The sequence below is a fragment of the Mandrillus leucophaeus genome, unplaced genomic scaffold (genome assembly GCF_000951045.1).
Source record: "Mandrillus leucophaeus isolate KB7577 unplaced genomic scaffold, Mleu.le_1.0 Scaffold359, whole genome shotgun sequence".
Classification (NCBI taxonomy): Eukaryota; Metazoa; Chordata; class Mammalia; order Primates; family Cercopithecidae; genus Mandrillus; species Mandrillus leucophaeus.
Genome location: NW_012103798.1, coordinates 1,526,845 through 1,537,544, shown reverse-complemented (window position 1 = coordinate 1,537,544; position 10,700 = coordinate 1,526,845). Strand labels below are relative to the sequence as shown.

Genomic DNA, 10,700 nt, shown 5'->3' with positions numbered 1-10,700 from the left:
GGCTGGTGAGGATTCTGCCCCTCCTCGCTGGCGTTTGTTTACTTTCTTTCCCTTGGTCGCTCCCCGCAGTTGACTGATTCTGTCTGTGCCTCTTTCCCCCTCCCCGTAGTTCTAGCGACTGCGACGATAGCTCGCTGAGCTGGAACCCCACAGATCACCAACAAAAATGAAGGTAAGTGGAGTCAACGCTGCCCCGATCCTCGCGCCTTGGACACTGCCAGTCGTAAGGCTAGTGCCGTGGAATGTCATTTGTTTTGCTCCTCAAAATTGATGTTCCTACTGATCAGCAGTTTCGGCATAGGAGGATGTGTTGAATGGGTGAGAAATGATCTGTGTGTCTAAATGCGGAGTTTGGGCCCTCTCTGTGGCAGTACTTTGGAAAGGCTGGTGCAGCCTTTCAATTGTTGTCCATTCGGATAGTATTTTTAAACACTTCCTGTGTTGGCAGCAACCTTTGCAGAAGTAAAGCTTTTGTCCTGCTTTGGTTCTTTGGGGGATTTTTCGAAAATTTTTTTCTTCCTCAGTGCCAATGCGATTTTGTAAAAGAAAGAGTACGTGGATTAAGTAATTAAGTAAAGAAGGTGTCATTTCTTCTGTGTGTAAAGTGAACTTATGTGGCTAAAATATTTGAAGTTGGACTATAATAATAGTTTTAGTTAAATCTTTCCAGTAAATATTTTAAAACATATACTTATTCTAAAAAGATACATATTCTACTGAGGATGACTGCAAATATCAATATGTGGATAGTTAAAGGGAAAGGATCTCATATAGCATTCTTGAATGCTGTGGCCATTGAATGTTTCAGGTCAGATTTTTATTTGCCAAAAGCATTCCTATTCAATTTGTATTTTTTGTAAACGTTCTTAAAAGGTAGCCAATTCCTGTCTTGTTTACTGTTTCAGTATATTAAGCTCTGAAATATAGCATTTTCCCAAACTTTCTCATGGTTTTCTATTTTCTCCAAGTAAATGACATATTTAACCTTCTTTAATATTACTTGGGAAAACTTAGTAGAAAACAAAAAATCATTTTCTACTTAAAAACGTATCTCCAAAGTGTACACTGTTAACTTTGCACTTAACAATGTTAAGTTGAACTTGTATGAATACACTTTAACTTCTGAAAAAAAAAGGTAAAATGACAGATTGAGATAGCAATCATCCTGTTACTGTAAAGATTAAAATGAATGGTAGAGTGGAATTTCTTGCGTCATTCTATGTATCATTCTGGTCATGTCCATTTGCTGAAAGTAGATGTTTCTTAGTAACGCTTGTCTTTTTATACTAAGAAGATCAGTGTGGTAAACTAGGTATGTCTACAGGTCTTGAACCATCGGTTCATATCTGCATTCCAGCTGAATTCAGACTTAAAACCTTTCAAATGCAGCTTTTAGCAAATGAATTTTCCAAATCGATACTCTCCTTATGAAAAGATGTTACCTTTATGTACCTTTGTCAATAAACAATTATATATTGTTAGTGTTAATGTTAGTAGCAATATTTATTTTAATTAATTTGAAAAATTTCAGGAAGCTATAAATGAATAACTTAGTTTTATGATATGTGTAATATGAAATATTTTTTCTGATTTTTTTATTTTTCTGCTTATATAAATAGAATTTTTGAAAAATTTTGTATCTGGAAAAAAGCATTATATTTACTCACTGATAATTTTGAATTACAACTTTAAAACATTTTATCATATCAGGACATCAGTCTATAAAATGAAAGGTTGCTTATCAAGTGTTTGCTTTCGGGTATTTTTCAAATTTTCAATGATATTAATAAGCAAATCATTTTGTTATTTTTCATGCTTCAAACACAACCTTTTAATGAGACTTGAAGTTAGAGCAGGGAGGCATAGTAATGACATTCACAGTTTATGTTCCTTTCACCAGGCGGCGGATGAGCCTGCCTACCTGACAGTGGGAACTGATGTCAGTGCCAAGTACCGGGGTGCCTTCTGTGAGGCAAAAATTAAGACTGTGAAAAGGCTGGTGAAAGTTAAGGTAATATTTGTTTTTATGCAATAGTTTTATTAGCTGTAGATTGAAGAAATTTGAGGAGAGAGAGACTGCAAATCAGCATTTTATTGAGTCATTATATGCCCTTTATATACTATACTTACAGGAAAAAAGCACATCAAAATTCAAGAAATAAAGAACTCAGAAGGAGAAATTATTCCAAAATGCTACCACCAAAATACCATGCTCATGATATTTCCTGTCATTTGGATCTTAACTATTTGTGGTGGCATACTTGGACTATAATCTATTTTCTCCCCTCATTAATGTTCAGGTAGAGACAATTTCAGTGTTTAGGACAATATAAATAACAACAGGAATTATGTTTTCAAGACAGTGTAAAAAAGCATTAAAAAAGTTTATTTTGGGGCTGGGCATAGTGGCTTATGCCTGTAATCCCAGCACTTTGGGAGACTGAGGCGGGTGGATCACCTGAGGTCAGGAGTTTGAGACCAGCCTGACCAACATGGTGAAATCCCGTCTCTACGAAAAATACAAAAATTAGCTGGGTGTGGTGGCGGGCACCTGTAATCCCAGCTACTCAGGAGGCTGAGACAGGAGAATTGCTTGAACCCGGGAGGAGGAGGTTGCAGTGAGCCAAGATTATGCCATTGCATTCCAGCCTGGGCAACAGAGCGAGACTCCATCTCCAAAAAATAAAAAAATTAACCTGGCGTGCACATCTGTAGTCCCAGCTACTCGGGAGGCGGAGGCAGGAGAATCGCTTGAACCCAGGAGGTGGAGGTTGCAGTGAGCCGAAATCGCACCACTGCACTCCAGCCTGGGTGACAGAGAGAGGTTGACTAAAAAAATATATATATATTTTTGACTGTGCAAGGTGGCTCACACCTGCAGTCCCAGCACTTGGGGAGCCTGAGTGGGGGGATTGCTTGAGCCAAGGAATTCAAGACCAGTCTGGACAACATAGTGAGACCTGATCTGTCCAGAAAAAAAAAATTAAAAAATTAGCCAAGTGTGGTGACAGGCACCTGTGGTCCCAGCTACTCTGGAGGCAGAGGTGAGAGAATTGCTTGAGCCTGGAAGGTCAAGACTGCAGTGAACTGTGATTGTGCCACTACACTGCAGGCCAGATGACAGGGCAAGACCCTGTCTCAAAAAAAAAATTTTTTTTAAAGATGCTTTTACTCAGAAATAACTTTTTTTGGTGATTCCTGCCAGTCATTTTCTTATATGAATATATTTTTAATAGTCTTTATTACTTTATATGAAATATAAAAGTAATCTATGCTTATTATAAACATTTTTAACATTATAGAGGCATATAATATAGTTCATGAAGTCTTAAAAAATTTTATTGAAGTTGATTAATAATTTCACATATTCATTGGCTACAGTCATGTTTTGATACATATAATATATAGTGATTAAATCAAAATAATTTGCATATCCATCATCTGAAACATTTTTCATTTATTTGTGTTGGGAATATTCAGTATCCTCCTCTTAGCCATTTGAAACCATGTAATATAGCATTGTTAACTAGTCATCCTATAGTGGTGTGGAACACTGTGAAAGTCCTTTTTGATATGACTCCAAAGAGATTTGATGTGGTCTTCCAGATTTTTTTTACTGTGCCAGTCGTAAAATTATTGTCATTGGTATTGGATCATGCTATATTGCAGTTTGCTTTATTCACTTATATATCTGATGTTTTCCTACCAGAATTAAGCACCATAAAAGGAGGAAACGTCTGACTTGTTCTATGCGCAACACATAGAGTAGTGCCTGATACATAGTGGACACTCAAAATTTGTTGAATGAATCAGTGAACTAGAGCAGTGATTCCTAAAGTGTGGCCCCAGACCAGTAGCATCAGCCTTACTTGTTCCAAATGCAAATTTTCCCCACCCCAGATCTACTTCATCAGAAACTCTGGGGGTAAGATCCAGTAATTGTATTTTAATAAGCCCTTTAAATATTTCTGATGCATGTTAAAAGTTTAAGAATCAGGCTGGGCACGGTGGGTCATGCTTGTAATCCCAGCACTTTGGGAAGTCAGAGTGGGCAGATCACTTGAGGCCAGAAGTTTGAGACCCACCTGGCCAAAATGTTGAAACCCCGTCTCTAGTAAAAATGCAAAAAATTAGCCAGACATGGTGGTACATGCCTGTAATCCCAGCTACGTGCGAGGCTGAGGCATGAGAATTGCTTGAGCTGGGGAAGTGGAGGTTGAGACCCTGTCTGGGGGGAAAAAAAAAAGTTTGAGAAACATTGACTAGAGGAGTGTGATTTGTAGGGTAAATAGATGTATCTATGATTATTATAAAACTTACGTTTCAATTTTCTTGATGAACCTTCAAGTATTATTAGGATAGGATGTCAATTGACATTCATTTCTTTTTGTTTCATATAGTGTTTTTATCATGTCAGCTATATAGGATTTGATTACTCTATATTTATTTGGGATTCTTTAGCAATTCAAATTTGGTATTAGTATTGTGTGTGTGTTCTTATTTACTTAAAATTAATACAATGATTGTTTTAGGAGGTCTTATCATGCATTACCTAGATTCTGAATTTATTTGGACCATCTGTTATTTGGACCATAGTAACCAGCCATCTATTATGGATGGTTACTCTGTGTATTTAGATGTGTAGTAGAAGGGAGCACTTGTTTGTATCATTGCATATTATGATTATTGTTTAGCTTCACTTTATAAAGGATCAGAGTTGTGGTTTTAATTTGTTTACCTTTCATATAGGCAATACAGTTTGATACTTTTTTTTTTTCTTTGTGTACTTGGTGACAGTCAGAACCTTTTATGACTTGTTGATAAAAAGCAATAAAGGCAGTTTTTTTTTTACAGTAATCACTACAGATTATTATATAGTTCATTCAGTAAACAGTTATTGAGTGCTGGTAATATGCATTGACACTTGCTAACTGTTGGGGATATAGCAGTGAAGGGAGGACTCAGCCCTCAAGGAGCTCACAGTTAATAAGAGAATGTAGTAAGTATTATAGCAGAGGTCACCACAGCATGCTAAGAAAGCATAAAGACATTATTGTTTCAGTGTTACTGTAAATGTATTTGTTTTAAAAGTAATATGCAAATTATCGTGCAAAATGTTTTTCAGGTACTCCTGAAACAGGACAATACCACGCAATTGGTACAAGATGACCAAGTAAAGGGTCCTTTAAGAGTATGTATGTTGTACAGTTTAAAATCTAAAATGATCATAGATTTATACCATATTTACTGAATTTACATTTCTACATAGACTTAACATTTATGAGAACGTTAATCAGAAAACAATACATATGAAGGGTTTAAATATAATTAGTATAAATTATGATATTGCAATGGCTGTATTCTAAGTTGTAGAACACTAAACATCTTTTAGAAGGGTAATTTAATATATATAAACATGTTAAGTTTTTCACCTACCTTTCTGTTTTGAATTCTTGAACTGAATACCTGGCTTTGTTTTTCAAATTGTTGCTGTATCTGAGGTGATGTTTAGCCTTCTAAGTTGAGTATCATAACCATCAATCTTCGGTTGTTCTAATTTACCAAGCAAGCTATATTCACTTCCTAATTCAATTTAATGAATACCTAGATTATGTTTTCCAGCCATTTCTGGCCATTTGTTTATGTAATAAATCTGTTATATCAGAGTACCATTTTGGTTAATATCTGATATACAAAGGTCTGGAAACTGAAAGAAGGTCAACTGGTCCATCCCTATCTCTCCAGGTGAACCTTTATCTAAAAGGTTCCTTAAATACAAATGCTGAATCCAATATTCATATTTCTGTGAAAGAAAATTGATGCTATTTTGGTGGTCTTATAATTTTACAGTTCTTCTATTTAATTTTCTTGAAGTCAGTGTGATATAGTGGAAGAGCTCTAAAGTAAGATTTAAGAGACTGGGCTGTCATGCTGGACTCTGCAAATTATTTTCTCTTTCTGAACTGCAATTTTCCATGTGTAAAGTAGGGGTAATAATAGCTACCTAAATTTTGTCAAAGTGTTTTGGGGCTCAAATTGCATAATACATAGATAAGTACTATGAATGATAAAGATCTAAGACTGTGTAAGATAGAATTATCATAAGGATGGTATTTATTTTTCTTACCTAGATAATAGAGTTGGTGGAAGTGATTTGGTTTATTTGTTTAAATTTGGTAAGGAAATTTGGATTTCACGTTTTAGGTTGGAGCTATTGTTGAAACAAGGACATCTGATGGATCTTTTCAGGAAGCTATTATCAGCAAGTTGACAGATGCTAGTTGGTATACCGTGGGTAAGTAATTAAGTAATTTAACACATTTAACACATAGATTTGATTTGGACTTTGCATGTATCTGTGTTTTGTGGATAGACCAAATCATTGTGTTGGTGGAGAAATATGTATTATTTCCTATCAGTTTACTGGATATAGCTGGCTAAAATTCTAAGAATGTCCTGTAGGTAACAAAAATAATTATCTCTTACAGTACCTTGGCCACTTGTGTCTATTTCATCCAAGAATGTACTTCTATTTTAGGTTATTTTAATGTTTCTCTTCAAGAAGGTTAGATCACATTATTGTGATCACTTTTTCTATAATTACAATTAAAATTCCATAGTTGTGATCTTTATTGTATTGCTACATATTTTATATAAGGGTAATGTAGATGTTGCCAGACAATTTACAGATTTAAAAAATCCTGACCACAGTAGATTCAAGAATAGGTGATTGTAACTTAGTTTTTGATTTTTGACATAGTGTGGGTGCTCATATTTACAGCTTTCAAGGTCGGATACGGTGGCTCATGCCTGTAATCCTAGCACTTTGGAAGGCTGAGGCAGGTGGATCACTTGAGGTCAGAAGTTCAAGACCAGCCTGGCCAACATGGTGAAACCCTGTCTCTACTAAAAATACACAAATTAGCTGGGTGGTAATGGCGCATTCCTGTAATCCCAGCTACTCAGGAGGCCGAGGCATGAGAATCGCTGGAGCCTAGGAGGCAGAAGTTGCAGTCAGCCCAGATAGTGCCACTGTACTCCAGCGTGGGTGACAGAGTGAGACTCGTTCTCAAAAAAAAAACAAAAAGCAGCTTTCAAGAAAGATATAGATGTTCCTAATATGAATGCATTCTTAACATTCCATTCATAATCTTATACTGGCTTTAGATAACTTTATTGTATTAATAGTAAGAAGCAACAAGTGTCATAATACGTGTAAGTTAAAACCTAAAAGTAGTACTTAAATAGTTGCTGTCATTATGTTGATGAGAATAGCATTAGGTAACATTGTCAAATCTCCTCTCCGTACTTTCAAACTACACAGTCCTGTGGATAACATCCAATCTATAGCATTGTTGGTTTTTATACTTATTTCTTCGTTTAAGAGGTATAATTATTTTGTGGTTTTCTTGTAGAAATAAAAGAAATGACCATTTAGGTTTACTTTTAGTTTACTTGATTTGTTGCTTTGGGTAAAAATCATTCCAGTTGATGCTCATTGTTGTGAAGAACTATGCTTTGGTTAAAAATGTCTCCGTCTTACCCTGTGCCTTCTATTAGTAGTACCAGTTTGCTATGTGTAACTACTGTTTTCGAACCTCTTTTATTCTTCCTGTACTTGCTAGAATTTAGTGTTGGTTCACAGTGGTGCTATTCTGAACTACATATTTTTAGGAAGCTTAGTTGTGGCTATTGATATTTGTTAAATATTTAAAAACTAAGTGGCCGAATGTGGTGGCTCACACCTGTAATCCCAGCACTTTGTGGGGGCGAGGTGGGTGGATCACTTGAGGTCAAAAGTTCGAGACCAGCCTGGCCAACATGGCGAAACCTCGTCTCTACTAAAAATACAAAAATTAGCTGGGTGTGGTGGCAGGCGTCTGTAATCCCAGCTACTCATGAGGCTGAGGCGGGAGAATCGCTTGAATCTGGGAGGCAGAGGTTGCAGTAAGCCTAGATCATCCCATTGTACTCCAGCCTGGGCAACAAGAGCAAAACTATCTCAAAACAAATAAAAACTAAACTTAATGTTAACTCTTAGAGATTAAGTAAATATACCTTTGCTGTATTAAACTAAGACCTGATAAAAATTACAGGTGTGTGTAGAATCACTGGAAAATATATGATGGATATTCGGATACTAATATTGCATATTATATTGTACTCACTATAAAGGTTGTACTCACGTTACTTATGAAGCTTTACTGATAAAATGCGTGTGCTCTACAGAAGGGTTACTTTTCAAGTTTTCTCATTTTGGGTTTCTTTATCCCAGAGTAGTTATTCAATTATGAATAGCAACCTTTGTCCTCTACATGAGTAGCATTTTAGTGTTTCTAAAAACTAGTCACTACTAAGCATTCTCTATGGTGATTTTCTGTGTTGGATAATTACAGAAGAAATTGTATAATTCTTGTTCTCAAAGAGCTTTAGAATCTTAATTGCATATAATTGAGGTATCAAGCATTAGTGTACATAAGAATCACTTGGTGCTTGCTTAGAAAAATGAGGATTTGAGGACGCCAAGCCTCTCTAAATAGTAGGCCTGGGGTTGGCAATACAAGAATGTTTTAGTAAGCATGTCAGTGATTCTGATGCAGGTAGTTCACACTTATAAAAACAGGGAAAAACAGATTTATTTGGGAGACAAATTCAAAATATTAAAGATTTTTGCAGTTACATGCATGAAGGAAATTCATAAAAAGATTTTGAAAGGTACTGTTCCATTGAGAAAACTCAAGATAGCACTGCTATGAAGAACATTTAGTTATTGAAGGAAGTGGATCACATAAAGAATGATCAGAGTATAATGACCTAAGTTATCAGTTGATTTAAAAAAACAGTAAAATGAAATGTAAACCTCTTGGCTCATGAACATCCTGTATTTTTCTTTCAGTGAGTACCCACTACCTATTGGGTTTAATTGCTCTTTTCTGGAATTTTTCTTGATTTCTAGTTCCTAGCAAAGTATTATGTGGGTATAATCAGAAAATTATTCAAAGTGTTTATGACCTCCATTACCTTTTTGGTTTCATGAGATACCAGAAATTATGTCAGATTATTAAAAATAAGAGGATACCACATTGCTGGTTTGGATCAAATAGGAGTTATGATCATTAGTGATCTAAAGTTATCATTAGAGTCAGTGATAGCAACTGCTTCTTACATAATATGGGTATCAATTTCACTTCTGTTAAACTTGATTAACCAATTTTGAAAGAGATTATGGATATAGTATGACTCAGTTTTTAAAATATCTGGTAATATCTTACCCTCTGATGGTTTATTTCTTTGGTTGTTTGTTTGTTTTTGTTTGTTTGTTTTAGAGGCAGGTCTTGCTCTGTTGCTTTTGTTCAGTAGCACTATCATAGCTCCCCGCAGCCCCGAATTCCTGGGCTCAAGCAATCTTACCGCCTTAGCCTCCCAAAGTGTTGGGATTACAGGTGTGAGCCACTGCTCCCGGCTTCCCCTTTAATGTTGAACAGTAAACAGTACCAACTCAAAGGGATTTTTTGTTTTTGTTTTTGAGCAATAGAAATATTTCCTCTTCTTACCATTCCTACCATAGTTTATTCATTGATAGTTCTTATCCTTGCCATTAAAGATAAGGAATCTGTAATATATGGAAGTGTGTTACCTGTTCAGTCATTCAAAAGGTGTCAAATTGAGCCAAGATATGAGCAGATGAATGGGCTCTATGAGAGATTTGGGCTGGTTAGAGCCCAAATCTCTAGTTATGTTTAAAGAAAAAAGGAGGCTGGGCGCGGTGGCTTAAGCCTGTAATCCCAGCACTTTGGGAGGCCGAGACAGGTGGATCACGAAGTCAGGAGATCGAGACCATCCTGGCTAACAAGGTGAAACCCCGTCTCTACTAAAAAATACAAAAAACTAGCCGGGTGACGTGGTGGGCGCCTGTAGTCCCAGCTACTCGGGAGGCTGAGGCAGGAGAATGGCGTAAACCCGGGAGGCGGAGCTTGCAGTGAGCTGAGATCCGGCCACTGCACTCCAGCCCGGGCGACAGAGCGAGACTCCGTCTCAAAAAAAAAGAAAAGAGGAATTAATATGTCCAGTTAAATGTTGCCACTAACTCCTGGTGAATACAACTGTCAGTAAAACATTTTGAAGGTACTCTATATTTTGCCTTTTTGTAATATGAAAACATATACTTGAAAAACAAGGAAAAGGTAAAGGATAAAAATTTCAGTAATTCTAGTAATTAACTTTGAAAATGTACACACACACATCATTTATCAAGTTTAGCACTAAAATCTATCATCTATATTAACATGTTTTTGTAACAAGAAATGCTTAAGATTCAGATTATTTTGTACTTTGTAGTTATTGTTTTGAACATTGGTTATATCAGATTTTGTGTAAGTTCTAGTTAATATTGAGTAGAGGAGGTTTAGAATCAACTGGTGAATTAATTAAATTTTGTAGAATGTCCTGCAGGTTTATAAGGTTTTTAATGTAGTCAGACTTTTTTATGACAAATGTTATAATCAAAATCAACCACAAAATGTTTTCAAACCCAGGTGGCTATTCTGACTAGATTATTCATTAAGAAATAAAGTAGTGGCTAGGCGCGGTGGCTCAAGCATGTAATCCCAGCACTTTGGGAGGCCGAGACGGGCAGATCACGAGGTCAGGAGATCGAGACCATCCGGCTAACACGGTGAAACCCCGTCTCTACTAAAAAA

The 10,700-nt window shown here is 36.1% G+C and overlaps 1 protein-coding gene across 3 annotated transcripts in view; it reads left to right on the top strand.

Moving 5' to 3' along the window:
- Window positions 1–10,700, top strand: part of ARID4A (AT rich interactive domain 4A (RBP1-like)) — a 74,581-nt gene that overhangs the window by 1,204 nt on the left and 62,677 nt on the right. For all 3 annotated transcript variants that reach the window (XM_011989583.1, XM_011989582.1, XM_011989581.1), the window contains exons 2-5: window positions 110–172; window positions 1,901–2,011; window positions 5,126–5,191; window positions 6,205–6,295. In XM_011989583.1, coding sequence (XP_011844973.1) covers window positions 167–172; window positions 1,901–2,011; window positions 5,126–5,191; window positions 6,205–6,295 — 274 coding nt within the window. In that variant the 5' untranslated portion in view covers window positions 110–166. The remainder of the gene's footprint in view (window positions 1–109; window positions 173–1,900; window positions 2,012–5,125; window positions 5,192–6,204; window positions 6,296–10,700) is intronic.